Source organism: Mus musculus, chromosome 16 (assembly GCF_000001635.26).
Source record: "Mus musculus strain C57BL/6J chromosome 16, GRCm38.p6 C57BL/6J".
In the NCBI taxonomy this organism is placed as follows: domain Eukaryota; kingdom Metazoa; phylum Chordata; class Mammalia; order Rodentia; family Muridae; genus Mus; species Mus musculus.
The window spans coordinates 32,867,744-32,888,829 of record NC_000082.6 but is presented as its reverse complement, the minus strand read 5'-3'; the positions used below and the strand labels follow the sequence as shown (position 1 = coordinate 32,888,829).

At 42.1% G+C, this 21,086-nt stretch overlaps 2 protein-coding genes across 14 annotated transcripts in view; one reads left to right on the top strand and one right to left on the bottom strand.

Moving 5' to 3' along the window:
- Positions 1–11,249, bottom strand: part of Fyttd1 (forty-two-three domain containing 1) — a 31,383-nt gene extending 20,134 nt beyond the window's left edge. For 3 of the 5 annotated variants that reach the window (NM_027226.4, NM_001356387.1, NM_001159349.1), the window contains exons 1-2: positions 10,834–11,046; positions 4,578–4,706 (exon numbers count right to left, since the gene is read on the bottom strand). In NM_027226.4, coding sequence (NP_081502.2) covers positions 4,578–4,706; positions 10,834–10,936 — 232 coding nt within the window. In that variant the 5' untranslated portion in view covers positions 10,937–11,046. Of the gene's footprint in view, positions 1–4,577; positions 4,707–10,833; positions 11,047–11,159 lie in introns of those variants that run through there. The other 2 variants (XM_006522522.3, XM_006522523.4) reach the window with 2 other exon arrangements.
- Rubcn (RUN domain and cysteine-rich domain containing, Beclin 1-interacting protein) overlaps positions 11,101–21,086 on the top strand; it is a 56,028-nt gene continuing 46,042 nt past the window's right edge. For 4 of the 9 annotated variants that reach the window (XM_006521653.4, XM_006521652.4, XM_030248896.1 and 1 more), the window contains exon 1: positions 20,458–20,737. In XM_006521653.4, the coding sequence (XP_006521716.1) occupies positions 20,670–20,737 (68 nt within the window). In that variant the 5' untranslated portion in view covers positions 20,458–20,669. Of the gene's footprint in view, positions 11,568–20,457; positions 20,738–21,086 lie in introns of those variants that run through there. The other 5 variants (NM_172615.4, NM_001200038.1, NM_001374776.1 and 2 more) reach the window with 4 other exon arrangements.

Below are 21,086 nucleotides of genomic sequence, written 5' to 3'. Positions count from 1 at the left end.
CACCCCAAAAGTCTTCTTCCTTCACTTAAATAGTCCTCCACTGCTTTCATGTTATATGCACATGAACATACATGTTGTACCTACATGAACATACATAAGATTCTGCATATGAGAGAAAACATGCAGTGTTTATCTTCCTTTTTAATAAACTATTACATGGAACTCAGTTATATAACCTTTTGCATTATTTTTCTGGAGACTTTTGTTTTCCCCTTGGTACTAGAGATTGAATTCAAAATCTTATAAATATTATGCACCAACTCTACCACTGAGCTTTACCTGCAGCAGCAAATTCTGGGATTTTTGTTTTTGTTTTTTTGGTTTTTCGAGACAGGGTTTCTCTGTGTAGCCCTGGCTGTCCTGGAACTCACTCTGTAGACCAGGCTGGCCTCGAACTCAGAAATCCGCCTGCTCTGCTTCCCGAGTGCTGAGATTAAAGGCGTGCGCCACCACGCCCGACAGAAATTCTGTATTCTTTAACCTTAGGATTTCTAGGTGACAATTATGTCATTTCCAAATGACATCATATTCTTACTTTCTCAACTTTTTAAAATTTATTTTTATTTTTTAAATACTTAAAAAAAAAAGATGTAGGAGTACCCTGTGTGCTTGTACACCTGCACGCCAGAAGAGGGCATCGGATTCCATCACAGGTGGCTGTGAGTCACCATGTAGCTGCTGGGAATTGAACTCAAGATCTCTGCAAGAGTAAGTCAGGTGCTTAACCACTAAGCCATGTCACCAGCCCTTAAAATTTCTTAATGCAACAGTCGGAATTTTAGAGAATTAGCTAAAAAACTATGGTAATGGTGGGAAGTCTCATCTTAACTCTGATTTTGGGGAGAATGTATGTGATAATGAGAAGTCTGAATTTCATTCTGATTTTCAATGGGGAAAGTCTTTAGGATGACATCTGCAACATATAACAGATTTTACAACAAAAATCTCATTGCAAAAACTAAGATTAAAATTAAAATAATTTTCTTTACTGTAGAATTTCTCAGGACTAATATGTACTGTGGATCTCAAAGAGAGAATAGCATATGTCATTCCCAAGTTTATTTAACTCTTGAACCTTTTTGTGTGATGCCCCTTACCAGTAATTTTTAGACCGGAGTATGATAGGAAAGCCTGTTATGCTATGAAGGTGTATTAATCACTACTAATTTATTATCTCTCGGCCCCCACAGTGCATCCTTTACTACCTGCCTCTTAAGAGAACAGTACTATTCTATCAGTGAACATGACACTTTGTCAGTAAAGGGTGCTTGGAGATTCTAGAAAATGGAAGAGCTTTCCTCCCAGGTGCCAGTAGGCTCCTCATGGTTGTTCCTGTGGCAGAGGACACTGAAGGACACTCACCAGCCAGACTTCTTAAGCCCAGGCTGATACTATTTGGCTATGAAGGCTGATGATACAAAATTTGTGAGTGATATCTAACCTTTTGTATGCTTAATAATTATGAAGGTTGTCTCTGTATATTCAACTGTTGATTACCAAGCCAGCAGAGAGCTGAGTGCTGGCTAGATCTTAGTTTTGTTATTCCTACTGTCCTCGCTGGCCTCATACTCTTTAAACATTCCTTCTTATTTGTTCATTGGCTTTAATATAAAGACCTGATGGCCAATAGCTGAACAGGAAATGGAAAGCAGAGCTGTGCAGAGAAAGGGATGCTGGAAGATAATTTAGAGGAGGGAAATTTGCCAACAGGCATGGAAGCAACAGGATAAACTACAAAGGAGCAGAGAGGTACAGACATGCACATGCTGGATGTAGGCAAGAAGATGAACTAGCTGGGAGAAAGCCCAAGTCAAAGCTTCTCAATACAAGTCAAGCCTTAAAAATATATGCGTCTCTGTGTCTTTATCTATATAGCTGGCTCAGAAAGCATCTATGTTCCAGAATGACAATGCCTTGCCATAAACGCACTTTTTATCTCACAGACCCCTTCAGTCTTTAGGATTCTCAAAATGGTGCCCAGACAACATTTTGGCCACCTCTATTATTTGGTCTGGTTGTCTACCACAAGACATTAAAGTTGTTGTTGTTACTTTAAAAAAACAAAACAAGACAAGTGTTTATTGAGTTTCTAATTTTTCTAAGTTAATATTTCAGGCAAAGGGTTAAGAAGATTCAATTTACTTATTTCTTTCAGCCATCATCATCATACTGAGTATTTGCCAGTAGTTATCTGCTTTGTTAGTTAATTATTCTCGTCCCCCAAATTAACATCACTGATATCACAAGGTGGAAATGTAAGCCCTTCCCAGATAGTAACAATAATCCTCCCTCCCTGTTTCTCTCTGCTTTCTTTTCTCCTGTCTGTCTGTCTGCCTGCCTGCCTGTCTTTCTGTGTGTGTGTGTGTGTGTGTGTGTGTGTGTGTGTGTGTGTATTCAATAGTAGCATTTGCTGTTCTACTTTACCCTGGCACATCAGTAGAAAGCCAAACCAAGTGCAACCTTAACCTCAGGAATTGCTCAGCTTCTAGATATCACTGACCTCAGACTCAGATCAGAACCCCATAAAAGGACAACTTTTCTGATACCTCATAAAGCAAAGCAAATCTAATTTTATTCATTATATTAGGCTTGCTGTTGGCACAAAATCCTTATGTGGAGTCTATAAACCTGTAAATTCAAAGCTTTATGTTGTGTATGAGTGCTTTGCCCTGAATGTGTGTATGTGTGTGCACTGAAGGAGTAGCGCCTGTGCTCTTGACAGCTGAGCCAGACATACTGTATATTTCTTCCTCTCCTCCCTTTTCTTCCTTTCCTTTATCTTGCCTCAAATTTGATTGTTGAATTTGGGTTTTTTTGTTTTTTTTTTTGTTGTTTGTTTGTTTGTCTGAGTCTCACTAATCGAGACCACGCTGGACTCCTATCTCTGCCTCCCAATGCTGAGCTTACAGGCATGCATTACCAGGCCTACCTCTGACATTTTTTAAACACCATCTTCTCTCTCTAAGTTATTAGAAATTAGCTCTTTAAAGTAAAAGATTGTATTCTTATGCATTCTCCAAATCAGGCAGTTCAAAACCACTTACCAAATATGTAAAATATTAATAAATACTATTTCTGGCTATTCTGAACTCTAAACAATTACTTCAAGACAAAATATACAAACATTTACAATGATACATTAAGTATAGTGTGTTGAATAACAATTGTAAAGATATCTTTAATATAAATCAATAGAATTACACATTTATTTCTAACAGCTAAATACCTGTCACAAAATGTATTAACTAGATCCAGCTATTTAAAAAATTCTTAGAGGCTGAAGGTATGGTTCAGCTGTTAAGAGCACCTGCCACTCTTCCAGATTACCAAGTTTAGTTTCCAGAAGCCACGGCTCACAGCCACGTGAGCCACATGGACCTCCAGGTCTCTAATGCTTACTCCCTTCAGCAACTACACTCCCATGCATGCATCCTACATACAGGTAAGAGGAAAATCATTCTTTAGAGAACACTGAGTCTCTTGTAAGATCCAGTCTCAGTAATGTATTTTTAAGAACATGCTGGTATATTACTGTTAAAACATGTAAGTTATACTAGAGATTAATTTTTGCTTTTCAAAATACAGAATAAAAATTTAAGTTGGTTAATTTGGCAAAGTTATTTTTATTCATGTGAAAAAAATATTTATTTGAACAAAGGTTTACTCTAAGATGCTGGCATAGTTGCTAAAAAGTTCACTTATAATATATGTGTTGAATTATTTATTGTTCCCAATCTATCTTAAGAACAAAATGATTATAGGTAAAGCAACTATCAGAGTATCAGAAAATAACTATATATATATATATATATATGTATATATGTATATATGTATATATATAAAATATCTAATTACACCTACAACAGTCAATTTAGAGTGCCACCTTTAGAAAATTTACAAATAAAGTTCTTGGATGGTAAGACAGAGTTTGGAGGAAAGCTGGGCAAGGTTGTATATGCCTTTACGCTCAGTACTTGGGAGGCAGAGGCAGCCAGACCTCTTTTGAGTTTGAGACCAGCCTAGTCTACATAGCTAGTTATGGCTATACAGTGAGACGCTGCCTACAAATAAATAAATAAATAAATAAATCTGCCTATAGTAATTTTCTTTGCAGAACAGCAGTCTTCACATAGTAAAGGATTCTTGTTTAAGAAGTGAGTTTGCTTTCTGTAATACTCAGACATGCTTTTATTCAAATAGAGAATTTTCTGGTAAATAGAGCAGTTGGACAATAGAGTAAATTATCTCATGGTGCAGTATGCTCTTCCACAGAACACATTCAAGCTGGAGTCAGTTATCATCAGACTATCACTGGGGAAGGAAAACAGGACCACAGGCTACATAAGACCTTTGGCAAATCTAAACTCTAAAAATAATTTAAACTATTTATAAACTGGGATTCTTAAACAACTTAGAATCTTAAGGAACAATCAATTAACAGCTATTTTAGAAAATAATGTCTTTCCAGGTTTTCAGAATTAAACAAAAGTCTGAAAGTACTGGTGCATTCCCTCCAGGTGTTAAGTCTATGGCTGAACATATTACGAGTCCATAAACAACGGCATTTTAGACCTTACCAGAATTCTGCTGGATTCCCCACCGTACTCTCATCCTGAATTGCCGGGTACCACTTTGCTGGAGTCTTCTATTTAGTCTTGGAAAGTTTTGCTTCTTTCCCTCCTTTCTATTCAGTTTGATAATATCATCTACAAAAAAAGTAATGTCATAATTATTTTCATTTTAACACAATGAATAAAATTGCTTAGTTTCAATGTATAGTCAATAGATTTCTCCTAGGCCCCTAACTTAGTCCCCATTATTATTATCGTAGCTGTCTCAGACACTGTGTAGCCAAGGCTGGTTAAGAACCTTCTGTAGAGCTTAGCTACCTGGATTCCCAGGACTCCCACGCCCTTTCCCTCATCCTAAGCGTCAATCGGCCATTTTGCCTGATGAAATGCTTAGGGAAAAAAAGGTTCTCTAGTAAAAGTTCCAACCAATAGACAAAACTAGATCTACCAACTGATCAATTCTACCAGGGAGAGGACAGTAGGCAGACTCAGCTCAGCAGTAGTGCTTACCTACAACATACAAGGTCTTGGGTTCAAACCCAGGACTGCAAACAACAACAAGATGTCTATCTACTCTTGCTGTTGTGCATAATGGCACATGGCTGTAGTTGCAGCAAAAGGAGGCAGAGGTAGGAGAGTCAGAAGTTCAAAGCCAGCTTTGACTGCAGATTGAGTTTGAAGTGAGCGCAACAAAACTCAACCAAGCAACAATAACAATAAAAACCTCAAAAGCCCAATGCTCTAAAGTCACCTGAATTTAGAAACATTTATTGGATGTACAGTTTACGCAATTAATTCATGTGTTTAAGGGAACAAGTGTAAGACAGTCCCCATTTCAGTAAGTTTACGTTTATGAAAACAGGCATGCAAATAGAAAGCAAATGAGCAAGTATCAAAATAAAGGAACATGGTTCTGTTCTTCTCTAGCAAAGTCACTGATAATCCTTTCTGACCTCTCCAACTCTGTAAGCTTCATTATTTCCAAAACCACCTTCAAACAGCCTCAAATTAATTCATAAAGATCATACTGTGTTAACACCACAATGAACAATGTAAGTATGAGAAAACTAAACATATATCAAATTCTTATTAAGTGTCAAAGGTTACTAGAAACCAATACTATACTCATTCAAAAAATATCTGGCACCAGGGAGATGGATACACAAATAAAAGTACCTGCCACCAGGCCAGATGGCCCAAGTGTATTACCAGGACCCATATGGTAAAAGAAGAGGACTGATTCTCCACAAGCTTTCCTGACTTCCACCCCCATACTGTGGACACACACACAAAGAAGTGTTTTTAAAAAGAAGTATCTAAACTCAGCTGGGTGTAGTGGCATACACTTGTAATCCCAGCTTGACAGAAAAAGGCAGGAGGGCTGCTGTAACTTTAAGGCCAGCCTTGGCTACATAATGCCACTCTATCTCAAGAAAGACAGAGGATGAAAGGAGGGAAGGAAAGTTCTCTAGTTCCCAATATCCAGTGTTAATTGTGGTGACTGACAAAGCAAACAAGCAAAGAGACTGCACTGTTAACAACTTCCTACTAAAGCTAATTCCAATCATTTCACCAAATCACTTTAACCATAACTCTATCAATATAATTAGTTTTTCCGAAATCAGTGAAGGAAATACGAGAGATTATTAAGGTTGGTTAGTTGGTTTCTTTCTTTCTTTCTTTTTGTTTTTTTGTTTTTTTTCCAAGATGTGGTTTCTCTGTGTAGCACTGGCTGTCCTGGAACTCTGAAGACCAAGCTGCCCTTGAAATCACAGAGATCCAACTGCCTCTGCTACCCACGTGCTGGAATGAAAGGCCTGTGCTAGCACGCATGGCTTAAGGGTCATTTTTTACATGATTTGTATTATTTCTCCCATAAGTTGTCCTCTGGCCTAAATGCACAAAGCAACATGCATCCACACATATACAAAACCAAATATATGTAATTTAAAGTACTTCAAAGTACTGTTTTCCTCTTGAGACTCATCTCCAACTGCAAACTAGCTCACTAAATATAAAAGCACAAAGGCTTTGGGTGGAGCTCTCTCATGGTAGAGCGCTCCCTAGCATTCATAAGACCCTAGGTTTGATTCTCAATACCAATTAATAAGATAAAAGACACTAAAAATTGTTTGTGTTAGTCATGCTCCCTCAGTGAAGAAAAATACCAACACCCCCCTCCCCCCCGAAAAAATACCATTAGAAAGGTTTTGGGGAGAGGAAGAGGGGGGGAGCTCACCCTCTCAGAGGTTTCGTGCAGCCTGTGGCCATCTGACCCCACTGTTCCTAAGTCTGTACTGACAAATGGCATCCTGATGAAAGGGCGTTGCGGGAAAGCCGACTGCCTCCTGACATCCAGGCAAAGAAGTGCGTGCTACCCTTTAAAGGCGCACCTTTAGTAACTGTGTCCTCCAACGAGGCCCCACCTCACCTAAATAGCCTATTCAGTTATGAATTTATCAATGGCTAACCCAGTGATGGCATTATTGCCTTCATGATTCAATCACTTCTCAACAGCTCCACCAGCTGGCAAAACCACACCTTCAATATAGGAGCCTTTTGGGAGACATTATATTTAAACCATCATACTAGGATTAAAACAAAAGGTTTCATAAATATCAGACATATAAACTTACTACTAAGTTCTCATTGAGAACAAAATGAGAAAAATATCGTTTTCCCTTAACCTACTTTCCAGCAGATATTTACAACCTCAAAACTTTGAGAATATAATCAATGAATTTGGTCAAAAGATTTGGGGCAAAAGAGGCGTTGATTTTTGACTACTGGGGTAATTTCATTGTTGTTTCTGAAAACAGGTTCCACTCACTATGTATCCCTGGCTGGCCCAGAACTCAGAGTAGTCTGGCTTGAGACTCAGAGTTCTACCTCCCTCTACCTTGAAACTGCTGGGATCAAAAGCATATGCTACAATGTCCAACATACCAAAGTAACTTTTACACACAGTAATTTTTAATATAGCTGAAATTAATTTAAGATGAAGTCTCACTACTCTGAAACTCATGATTCTCCTACCTTATCTTCTAGAGTGTTGATTACTAGTATATAATACAATTCTTGCCACAACTAAAAATAAAAATAGGAAGACATCTTATTATCTAAGTCCTCCAAGTTTTTTTAATATGAAAGGAGAACATGGCCACTCTCACCCATTGAGTAGATAGGGTAAACATTAGAAGAAAAAAAGATCCATTACAACGAACTACATTATAATGATCTACATTATATTCTCTGTCGCTAGAGGATGGATCAGCAGTTAAGAGCACTTGCTGCAACCAGTGGTGGTAATGCAAGCCTTTAATCCAAGCACTCCAGTGGCAGAGGCAGGTGGATATCTGAGTTCAAGGCCTACCTGGTCTACAGAGCAAGCTCCAGGATAGCCAGGGCTACACAGGAACCCTGTCTCAAAAAAACAAAACAAAACAAAACAAAAACAACAAAAAAAGAGCACTTGCTGCTCTTCCAGAAGACACAGGGTTAATTCCCTGTGGTCACAACTCAGTTCCAGGGGATCTGACACCCTCTTCTGCTTTCTACAGGCCTTTAATTCCAGCACTCAGGAGGCAGTGTTAGGTGATTCTCTTATGAGTTTGAGGTCACCCTGGTCTACAGGACATCCTGGTTTCAGGCCAGCCAGGGGTACATAGTGAGACCCTGTCTCAATAAGTAGATACATAGCATTTGTTGTCCACCAAATATTGTTCCAAGCAGTTTTCATTTGCCTACTGACCCATTTAATATAGCAATTCCATGAGATAGCTGTTATCACCTTTTTTAGGCTTTTATTTTAATTATGTGTGTATGGTTGTGAATCTGTGCATGTAAGCACAGGATCTCTGGAACTGGAGTTACGTTCTGGGCCAAGCTGCCTAAAGTAGGCACTGGGAACTAAACTTTGGGTCTCTGCAAGAACAGAATATGTTCTCAGCCACTAAGCAATCTCTCTAGCCCCTACTGTCATCACCTTTTTAGACAATTTGTCCATAGTCACAGGGCTAGTAAATGTCAGAAGCAGGGTGCTCATGAAATAGTATGGCTCTACATACTTATCACTAGGAGTACAACCCTTGTGAGGTTATTAGGACATTAAATTATATTAAATGTTTAGTTTATAGCCTAGCATCCAATAAACATGTTATACAAATTCATGGCTTTCAATCAAAAGCTGTCTTTTTTTTTTTTTATTTTTTGGAGTTCATTACTGATCAGCCAATGTGGTCAGACTAAACAAAGGCCAAACATATTCCTGTTAATTTACTAGTTCAAATATTAGGTTTTGACTTAAGGCAACCCCAGAAACCAAGGAAGAGTTCTTAACTGCTGATCAAAAGCTTTCCAAGTAACAGAAGAGATAACACGAATGTAAAGAAATATCATGAGTGTTTCCAGGCCCAGGATTACCCTAAACAACATCCTCAGAATAGGTTACATCTAAGTTCTGTAGTCCCTAAGCAGCCAGTTCCTCCTTCCTACCTCAGCCTAGGGCCATTTTAAGATGTCCCCACAGGAGCAGACAAAATGGAGGCATCTTGTCACCTCCTCAGCCTAGAACTGTCACAGGAGTCATCGCTGTGGTGCATCTCCTTTTCCACCTCAGCCTAAAGCCTAGAGGTGGAAAAGGAAACGTGCCACCCCGAAATACTGCTGCAGAAGCTGTCCCACCGTGGCAGTCCACAGCTCCTTTCCAGCCTCTCCGTGATGGCATCTCAGCCAAAGGGGCCTGTGGTCGATTGGTCGGTCGGAAAGGACTTCCTATCCTAACCCATGGGCCCCAAGGCAGAGAAAAAGGTTGAAAATCTACCAATCCCTGAGCAGGAAAAACCCACCAATCGCTGAGCTTCCCACAAAACCTAACCAATCCCTGAGTAGGAAAACTCACCAATACTTATTCTGGAAATCTGTCCGGAAAAGCTCTATCCCCCTAAGAAACCCTATATAAGCCCTTGCCTTTTGTCCAATTCCCTGTTGTCCTATAGTGGGAGCAGAGGGCAGCCATTACTGGATTCGTCCCTCTTCTCTCTGGATCTACCAATAAATCTCTTTTATGCGATTTGCTGCCTGGTGTGACTGATAAGAAGCCAAGAAGCAATGAAGAGAAGCAAACAAGTGGAGTAGGTCTGAGACTCTTGAGCTCCTCAGCTCAGCTGGGAATACCCTCCCCTGGGAGCTGCGAAGGTTTCCTTTCAGAGCTGTGTGGTTCCTGGGCACCAGTGTCTCAGGATGCCCTTCCACTGGGACACCTGCTCCCCTCTTCAGCTGTATGGTCCCTGGGCTTCTGAGGCCCAGGATAGCCTTCCATTAGAAAAGAAACACAAGTTCAGTATTCAGGTATTTTAAAATATCCAAGAGGGGCAGTGTGGTGAGAAGAGACCCGGAAAGAGGAAAAAGAAAGAGAGCACTGATTCTATCCAGTACCATACATAACTTGACTCTACAAAAGAAAAAAAAAGAAAAGAAAAGAAGGAATTACTTTTGGATTTGCTAAGCCAAACCAAACAGAAGCCCTCATACTGTTGGATTGGAATTATTTTTTTTTTCGAAAATAAAAAACAATCCTCATGCTTTTCTTACATAATCATCAGCAAACCACGGCATCCTTTTTATGTACACGGGACCCCATGTTCTACCTGACATTTTATCAATCTGCGTACATCTCTCCCTCCCCACCCCCAACTGGCTAACTTTGAAACCGTGCTAGAGAACACGCTTCAGTAAACACCTAATCAAACTCAGTAATACGGTTCACGCTTAACGACCCCTCCGAGCGGCCGTTCAGGGACCGCGTCCGGGACCCCCGGCGTTCCCAGGGGAGGCGCCGGTTGGAAATCGCCCGTGCCCAGCGCACTTCTGGGCATTCACACCAGACAAGCTATTCTCGCGGTTGCTGGCTTTAGTCAGTTGCAGCCCCAGGCTGGTTCTAAGACCCTTTAAAAGGAAAAGCCCCGGGTGGGTGAGCACACGCCGGCCCGGGTAGCCCAAGAGACTCCGTCCTGCGGGGAAAGAAGACAGCAGCTACGGACCCTGCGGACCGCCGGGCCCGGCCAGTCCTTGTTACGACCCCTCCCTACCCCCGGGGGTGGGACACACCGGGGTCGCTCCCGTCCCATCGGGGGGGGGGGGTCCTCGCCGGTTCCGCCCACGCGCGACCAAACCGGACAGGCAACCGCGGTCAACCGCCCCTTCCCCCACCGTGCCTCCCGCCCCCTCCCCCCACCACGACGCGGCCACCCTGGTCTCTCACCCAGGGACATATCGATTTTGTCCAGGTTCTCATTGCTTCGTGCTTTCGGTGGCGGCGGCGGGGTCGCCGTGGCTCCTACCAACCGGGTGCCAAACCGGTTCATGACTGGGGTTGCGGCGTCGGAGCAGTCAGCCGGGAAGGCCAGAGTCGCAGGCCCGCCGCCTCCCACTCACGCACGCAGACTAGCTGCAGCGCAGAGCGCGCACGCGCGCCGGCGGCGTCCTCGCCCTCCCACCTCCCAGCAGCGGGCGGGGGAGAGGGACTACCGAGACGAGCTGCGGGCGGCTAGAGCGGCCCACGCGAAACTGGCGCCTAGCGGCCCTTACCGGTGCGGGGCGCCGTCCTGGAGCCTCAGCCCAGGGCGCCGGGAATAGCGGCTGTCCTAGCGCCTCGACGGTCCACACCATTGGCAGCGCCTCCGAAACCGAGTCTGAACGACTAGCCTGGCCCTGCTGTTCCGGCCCGTCCTGCTGCGGAAAGGCCCGGCACGCCCCTCTGCAGTGCAGCCTACGGAGGCTGGACAGACCCCTGCGAGCCGAGATTGCAGCGATGGGTCCCAGCTCCCCTGTCCCTGAGTTGCCACGTCTGATAGCAAAGGCTGCAGTGACAGTTCTTGAGTCACCTTAACAATAAAAGTAAATGCTAATGTATCTGTGCCTTGTCTCAGTTGGCACTCTATAAACATTTGGCACGGTACTAGCTACCTTAGTAAGACCTCATCTTCCCTTGGGAGGGTAAGTACTTCTGTTTATTTGGTTGCGTTTTTCTATTACTCAATTGAGTGGCGAAATATATATATTTTCCTTAATCGTCTTTATAGAAAAACTTAATGTTTCCATTCCAGCTTAATAATTCGTTTCCCCTTTACGAAATGTTATTCCCCCCCCCCCTTTTTTTTTTACTTTATTTTCTACAACGCACCTGCGTGGAAGCATGCCTGTTATTCCATCCCCCACATAACAGCTCAAAACCATCTCAGGCATTTTCATCTAAGGAAAAAAAAACAGCGTCAAGTGTTCTGTTCGTGTAGAAATCTCTGCCACCGTTTTCTTCACTTCCTAAAATTTCTTTAGTAGAGACCTGAGCTAGCTTTGTAGTGACCCAAGAAATCTGAAAACCACACTATCCTATATTTAATTTAGTAATGTCACAATCCATGTGATTTGCAAATTCAACAGCCGTGACACATTTTACTATTTTTTGCTTGGAGCTTCCATACTTTAAAACACTTCATATCATGTACAATTGCATCTATTAATAACATATTTTCTAACTTTTACCAGCTGAGACCTGGTTATATTGTATCTACCCTTTTTAGTAAAGATTGTGACAGCTATTGATCCATCTTAAAACTACATACTAATGCTTCTTACGATATGGTTAAAAGAAAAGGCCACTCTTAATTCGTGATTCCATCCAAAAGCATGATGTTTTGGGGTGTTTGATGAATCATAGTAGTCTTATCTTGAGGAAATGTATAATTTTCTATTGAGAATTTGAGAAATACAATCCCTTATTCTCAAAAGTCAAGTTGGGCCAGGTGTGTTTTGCAGTGCCTTTAATTGCAATACTCGGGAGGCAAAGAATAGTGAGTGAATTTCTGTAAGCTGTAAACAAGCCAGGTCATAGTTCCAGGACAATCAGGGCTATGTAAAGATTACCTGTCTCAAAACAACAGCAAAAGTCAAGTTGGTTTTCTTTCCCATGGCAAAACTGTAACTGTATATAGTCAGTTAACATAGCACACACCTATGAGGGCATACAAGAAACTAATGGTAAAAAGTTTGAATTCAGCAAGATTCAACAGTAAAATCTGGCACGTAGAATAGTAGAATAGCTGATGCTTTTGCCACAAGGTCCTTGGGTTTGCTATTTTACTCTCCAACCCCAACCCCTTGAACTGCTAGCAACTGGGGAAGCTAGATTGTAAAGAAGAGTGTGGATGAGGCCAGGCACCTTTGGACTTAGTACTGAGAGGCAGGCAGATCTCAGAGCTCCAGACCAGCCAGAGCTCCACAGTGAGGCTGTCTCAAAACAACCAAACCAAAACCAAACCACCCAACAAGAAAGCTTCTACCGTTCCTGGGTTTATTGAGTACAGCATTTATCATTCTCTTCCGTCACTTGTTATATTACCTTATGGAATGCTATAGGCCTTAGTCTGCATAAGTTATCCTAAGAGTCTTTACAACCCTGAGTTGGGTGGTGGTGGTGGTGCACAACTTTAATCCCAGCAGAGGCAGGCAGATCTCTGAGTTTGAGGCCAGAAACCCTATCTTTACATTTCTGAGATGCTCTAAGCACAAGATGTTTCTCCCTGCATTAGCCCTCTGCCATTAGTTATAACTTCTGCACTCTCTGCTCATTTGTAGAAGTAAACTACAGAAAAGAATTGTAGATTGGTTCTTTTTTTTTTTTTTAAGATTTATTTATTTATTTATTTATTTAATGTAAGTACACTGTAGCTGTTTTCAGGCACACCAGAAGAGGGCATCCGATCTCATTGCAGATGGATCTCATTACAGAGCTACCATATGGTTGCTGGGATTTGAATTCAGGACCTTTGGAAGAACAGTCAGTGCTCTTAATTGCTGAGCCAACTCTCCAGCCCAGCTTTTTTTTTTTTTTTTTTTTTTTGGTTTTTTGAGACAGGGTTTCTCTGTACAGCCCTGGCTGTCCTGGAACTCACTCTGTAGACCAGGCTGGCCTTGGACTCAGAAATCTGCCTGCCTCTGCCTCCCGAGTGCTGGGATTAAAGGCGTGCGTCACACGCCCAGCTCACCTCTGCCTTCTTAGTGCCAATTGTACACTACCATACCCAGCTTGGAAAGTCTGTTTACATTTATTATTGATTGATTGATTGACTGTATATGTGTGTGTGGTGTGCATGTATGTGAGCACATGTAACATGGCACGTGTGGAATCAGAGGACCACTTGTGGGAGTCCATTCTCTCTTTCTACCATGTAGGGATCACACTCTTATTGTCAGACTTAGCAGCAAGCACCCTCACTCACTGAGCCATCTTACCAGCCCATCTTGTTTCTAATCTTCTTTCTAATCTACATGAAAAAGTTAAGGCATTTAGATTTTGAAAGCATGCATTTGATATAACAAAACAGGTGTGTTTAGATTTTGAAATTTTGTTTGTTTTTTTTAACTTTAGGTCTGTATAGAACAAATAACAAATATTCCAATATATAAAAACTTTTTTGTACCAATATAATAAGTACTACCTTTTGTCCCTGTCTCTTCTCAAAACTGAAGCCTGATTCCAAATCTTTTAGTTTTGTAGAATGTTCCTTGGTATCTCATCCTTCTTGTTTTATCTGGAATTTCACGTTCCCAAGGGCTAAGGCCTCAGAGATTCATAGACTCTCTGGATTTCAAAAGATACAAGAATAAAGCACTGTGGTAATACTATACCAGCATATAGGTCACACACAAAGCAAAACAAACATAGCAACCATACCTCTCCTGTCTGTCTCTGTAGATTGCTCATTCTGGACATTTCGTACAAACAGGATCATACAGTATACAATCTGTTGTGTCTAGCTTCTTTCACTAAACAAGGTCTTCTAGGATTGCTCATATTTTAACACTAAGTCCAACCTTCACTCCTGTTGATACTTGAATAGTATTCCATTGCATGGATGTAGTGTTTTCTTTATCAGTTAATAGACAGTTGTCTGTTTTCACTTTTTGGTTATTATAAATAGTGTGCTATGAACTTTCATATATGAGTTTGGTGTGGATATAAGTCCTCACTTCTTAGAAACATACTGGATATAGATTGCTGGACCATATGACAGTGCTTTTTTAACTTTGTAAGGAACTGGCAGATTGATTTTCACAAGCCCACACTATATTGTCATCAACAACATATGAGGGCACCAGTATTTGCACATGTTCTATCACTCATTAATTATCACTAGTATTTTTGTGAAGAGATTTGACTTTGTACTAGTGCATCAATTAAAGTTTAAATACAAACTTGTGATCAGAGCTGTGGTCTCAGTACAAACATTACCATAAACACTAGACTTGGAAGTAATCAATGTAAATTAATTAGATGGTATAGTCAAACTGACTTTGGAGTTACAGATCTGAATTTGATTCTCAGAAGCTCTGTCACTCGAGGTAAATGGTTAGTCTATGAATTTCAATTATCTCTCCCTCATATCTTATTAATAAATTGTAATTCCAGGATCATAGCCAGGACTTAACTAGGTTTACATTGAGAGAAAAGAATAAAAAGTTATGACTACAATACCTATATTAGTAATGTCTCAGTCAGCTCTGGCTATGTGAGAGTTAATATTAATTTTCAACTTAGCAGGACCTAGAATCTCCTAGGAGACACCCCTTCAAGCGTGGTTATGAGGAAGTTTCTAGGCTGAGTTGCCTGAGGTAGAAGGCTCACACTACATGTGGGCAACACCAGTCTACGAGCTGAACTTGCCCTTTCATCTCTCTGCCTCCTGGCTGTGGATGTGACCAGCTGCTTCATTGCTTCTGCCTCTGTGCCTTCCCTGTACACACACACACACACACACACACACACACACACACACTTTCAAGCACAGAGTCACCACTCACAACGGACTGAAATGTTGATCAGCCATGTTAACAAAAGCTGGAGTTAAAGACTGACTCTGCATTTTCTAGGTGCGTGAGCAATTGCTCTTCAGTTAATCATATAGTCACTGTGCACCAGGTGTGGTAATAGGCCTTCGGGGATAAGCAGCAAACAATATGGTTACCGTGCTTCACAACTTCACACAACTTGCAGAGTAAAAGGCACTTTCTGAGCACCTACATCATCAATGGGGCGCTGTGCTGGGTGGAGCACATACCTTTGCCTGGCGTGGAGCAGTTCAGAATCCTCATCTAATTCAAAAGAAACAGAATTCAAGCAGCCCCCACCCTTTGTAGAGGTTTGATTTCATACAGTATAAATAAGACAACATCTAGTATAGTCAGAGGAAATTGAGAGCCAATTAATATGGATTCCAGGTAAGCAAGGGCATGATATGTCACATGTTGCATGTAAACAGCAATTTTTACTATTTTTATCTGATGTAGTATTTAAGATTATATATTACATGTGGGTGGATGTTTAGTGTGGTGTGCTTGTGTGCACACACATGTTCAGGTAGGAGTTGAGAGCCAGGCATTGTACTAGGCTCAGAGGATCAGCAGTAAACAATATGGAAATGGTATCTCTTACCTTTGCTCAGCTTAAAGAGTAATGGTATTTTTTTTTCAGCACCTTAGAGGCTTTCTACAGTTCATTGCACACAGGTGTGTAAAGGCCAGAGATCAACTTCTGGTCTACCAGAAGTTCAACCTCTTGAGCTGTCCAACTTGGTTTTATATTATTATTGATTTGAGAATCTCATCCATGGGTATCCACGTCTGTCTGTAGCATTCCCATGCCCCTTTCTTCCTCCTTGAAATGTAGGCTCTCTCCTGGGACCCTGAACTCACCTGGCTCTTTAGGCAAGCGCTGAAGATGGAACTTGGGTTTTCTAAGGGCCTCATTGATGCTGTTGCTTTGCCAACTGAGCTTTGATTCCATGCCCCACCCTTGGGCCAGAGTCTTACTATAGCTCAGGCACAATCCTCACAGCTTTCTTACACTTAGCCCCTTTACTACGTTTGTTTAATGTACCTTGTAGGTTTTCTTTCCCCCTCCATTTTATTGAGATATAATTGATAGGCAATAAAAGATGTTCATTTAAAGTCTACAGTTTATATAGGTACACAGAACAGATACCTGTGACAATACCACCATATCCTGAATAATACATATATCAATGTCTTGTAAAGATTGTCTTGTGCTCTTTTGTGATTCTTCCCCCCACCTAGTGCCTAGAAGGCACTGATATGTTTTCTTCCACTGTTGATAAGTGTGCAGGTTTTAGCTTTTATAGGAATGGGCTCAGACAGTATGTTAAGACTGGATGGTTTCACTTAGTGTAATTGTTTCAAATCCGTGTGTCTTTTACCTGTTGTCCATACTGTACCAGGGACCCCAGGGACTCTAGGGACTCCAGGGACCCCAGGGCCATGCTTTGATTAGTAGGGCAACATCTTTACCTTGTTCTCAACCCCAGAGGGAAAACATTTTGATTTTGGAGGGCCTTTTGTCTTTCCTCTTCCCTTCCCTTCTTTCTTCTTAAACTGACTGTTAGGTCAGTTGATGTTACATGTGGAGGGGAGAGTAAGTCGCAGGAGCTGATTCTCTCTTTCCACCATGGAGGTCCCGGAGAGCAAACCTAGGTCAGGCTTGGTAGCAAGCATCTACATTTGCTAAGTCATCTCACTGTCCCAAGCGTTCTGTTTTTAGCCGTTAGGCAAAACAGATAGATTTTTTAAAAATGCTTTTTATTAATTATCACAATTTTAAAAGATGTTCTTTATTAGAATGAGGAAGTTCCCATCCTGGTTTGTTGAATTTTAATTATGAACGTTAAACTCTATTTAATGTTTTTTGCTGTATCAAGTGAGATAATCAAGTGGTTATTTAAAATTTTATTAACATGGTAGATAGACTTTCATATCCTTTTTGTTTTGTTTTTCTTTTTATTTGATGTACATTGGTGTTTTGCCTGCATTTGTCTGTGTACAGGTGTCAGATCCCCTGGAACTGGATTACAGAAAGTTGTGAACTACTATGTGGTGCTGGAAATTGAACCACAGTCTTTGGAAGAGCAGTCAGTGCTCTTAACCACTGAGCCATCTCTCCAGCCCCTTTATTTTTATTTTCTGATGCTCAATAAAATGCATTTTTATTTTTAATTATGTGTACATACACGTGTGTCTCTGTGTGTGAATGTAGTGCCTAACAAGGCCAGAAGACTGTGTTAGATGTGTTGGTGCTGGAGTTGGACGGAGTTTGTGAGTCATCTATGTGGGTGTTAGGAACCAAACTCATGTCCTCTGAACCATCTCTCCATCCCTGGATATTGCATTTCTTAGATAAATGTATATGACCATGTTGTATCATCTTTCTGTCGTTTGTTTTGTTGTGACAGGGTTTCTCTGTGTAGCTCTGGCTGTCTTGGAACTCTCTTTGTAAACTAGGCTAGCCTAGAACTCACAGAGATCCACCTGCCTCTGCCTCCTGAGTGCTGGGATTAAAGGTGTGCGCCACCACTGCCCAGCTTCATCTTTTTAGAATATGTTATTGTATTTAATTTGAAATGTTTTGTAAAGGATTTTCTTTTCTTTTCTCTTCTTTTCTTTTCTTTTCTTTTCTTTTCTTTTCTTTTCTTTTTGGAGACAAGGTCTTACTCCTGTGGAGCTCAGCTCACAATCCTTCTGCTTCAGCCCTTGGCTGATAGAATTATAGGCATCTGATACCACACCTGGCTTGGACTTTGTCTTTTCTTGAATGAAACTAGTGTTTGTTTGTTTGTTTGTTTGTTTGTTTGTTTTTGACACAGTGTCTCACATAGCCCAGGCCAGCCTTGAACTCAGCATGGGGTCAGGGATTCGCTTGAGCTTCTGACCTCTGCCTCTCCAGTCCAGAGGTCACAGATGTGCGCCACAGTGTCCAGCCCAGAGGTCACAGACGTGCACCACTGTGTCCAGCCCAGAGGTCACAGATGTGCGACTGTGTCCAGCCCAGAGGTCACAGACATCCACCACTATGTCCCCTTTACCTAGTGCTGAAGATTGAACTTAGGGGCTCCCAACCTGGAGCTACAGCCCAGCCCAGATAGAAAACCTTTAGAAGCCGAGACCTTTTTAACATTCATTAGTTTTAATGGAGTTATTTTCACCCTCTTCCTCCCTCTCACTTGCTGTATCCAGCCCTTCACAAAATAATGCTGATTCTCATGCCTTCATATTGTTGTAATCAACCTTGTTCTTCCAGCCCCTGCTCTAGCTTAGGCCTGGGCTTGCAAATTAGCAACCACAGGGCCACCTTCAGCCTAGAGTCAAGCTTTCCTTGGTCTGAACAATAGTCTGGCAGAATTTAGAAGTGTAGTTAATTATACCTTTAGGGGCAGATTCTAGCTTTTTTTGGGAAACAAAGCAATACTGTATTAGCTGGCAACCAAAAGTCCCAGTGTTCATTTGACAACACTCAGTTACAGCTAAGGTGAGACTCCCTTCTTGGAAAAAGACTGAAACAGTCCAGCTCAGAATTTCTGCCATTCTCTCCTTTCTTTCTTTTCTTTTCTTTTTTCAAATAAAGATTTAATGTATGAGTACACTGTTGCTGTCTTCAAACACACCAGAAAAGGGCATCTGATCCCATTACAGATGGTTGTGAGCCACCCATGTGGTTGCTGGGAATTGAACTCAGGACTTTCAGAAGAGCAGTCAGTGCTCTTAACCACTGAGCCATCTCTCCAGCCCCATTCTCTCTTGTTTCTTGCAGCTGATTTGTCTTACTCTTGACTATCATGCACAGACTAGTCTAGGGATCACCAGTCTATCTACTTCGCTCTTACCTCTAATGAGATACCTACTCTATCTCCTTTCCACATTGTAAACTTAGCTTTGTAAGCACATTTGCCATACCCTCTCATTTGATAAAACTCACTGTTCTATGGCTGATTCCAACTCCTTAACATGTCATTTCATAACCTGGTCTTGCTTGCATGAGAATGCCCACATCATTGTGTCCCACTCCTTTGCTTTAAAAAAACTTTATATATGTGTATATATACTGGGTGTGTATACACATTTAGTGCATGCATGCATGTACATTCATGGGGAGAGAATAACTCTCAGGAGTTGGTTCTCTCCTTCCACCATGGAGGTCTGGGGTTTGACCTCTGGTGGTTAGTTTCGGTAGCAAGCTTCTTTACTTACTGAACCATCTTGCCCTTTCTCAGTTTTGATTACTAAGAAGCAACGATTTTCAAAACTGCTATTTTCTTAATACCTGTGAGAGCTGTTTTGTCCATCTTCCTGCCTCTCCTCCCCTCCTTGTTAAACTCTTATCCTAGAAACTGCTCTGCATGGCTTTGGTGGTGTATGCTTATAATCTCAGCATTCTGGAGGCTGAGGGTCTTGACTTTGAGCCCAACCTGTGCTACAGTACCAAAACAGGGTGGAGAATTGACTCAAGGGTTAACTATCTGTTCTTGTAGAGGGTCCCTGTTCCGGTGCCTTCACGGGCACCTTACAAGCATGTGATGCACATACACTCAGGCACACGCATATACATTTAAGAATATTTAGAAAAAGAAAACAGTAACCTGTACCCCGACATCACTCCTGCAAGAGACCTTCCCTCAAAGTCTTCCTAGCCTTTCTACTGCCCTTTTCTGGTTCAGTTTGTGATCTCTTGGTGTAAATGCTTGGAGTCTTCCAACACCAAGAAGTATTAAATCAGGAATGGACTGAAGTGAAGTTAATCGAGTTAGGATTATATCAGTTTTATTGTCTATTTTAACCTCCGACAGAGTCTGATTTCCTGAGTAAAGTGTGACAGGAGTTCGCCCTCGAATTCCTGACTGTCGTTAGTTACATGGAGCTTTTAATCAAGGTTCCCTGCCCAGGGAAACTCGCCTAGCACATCACGTGTACCCAGGTTAGGGGAGCCTGGGATTGGATGGGGCAGTGCATGCCGGGAGAAGGATGGCCTTCGAAGGGCTTTTTGGGAATTGTAGTTCTTGGAGCCGGAAGTGGGGGTGGCAGGGGTAGAGCGGCAGCTGAGGCAGCAGTCCTTGACTCTGTCGCTGTCAGGGTGTAGTGCATGGTTCTAAGCTCACCAGCCATGGTGCCTCCCCTCTCTTGAGGGTGCTCCGGGTACCCTGGCGGTCGAAGCGGCCTGGAGCCTCTCTCTGGCCCCGAGACGGCCTTATAGTCCGGATGCGTCCGGAGGGCGCGGGAATGGATCTTGGCGGCGGCGATGGGGAGCGTCTGCTAGAGAAGAGCAGGTGGGCTGGGAGCGGCTGGCAGTCGGGGCTGCTTGCGTGCGCGGGAGCACAGGGAGACTTGGCTGGCATGACACGCAGTGCGGGGCGCGGCATCCTGTAGAGCTACTGTTCAAGTGACTTGTTTGGGAAGAATTTCCAAGAGGAGGGACTGGTGGGGCGTGTATAAGGACAAGGGAGGAGATGAATTTAGGGACGGTGAGCAACTGTGGGTATGATTCTTTGAGGGCCAGGGAAGACAGTGAAGAAACTAAGATACAAGACTGCCAGAGGAGAGGTGGACATTGAGAGTCTGGGAGAAAGGACTGAGGTGCTGTAGTGAGATTTTTATAGGCCAAAGTCTATAGATAAG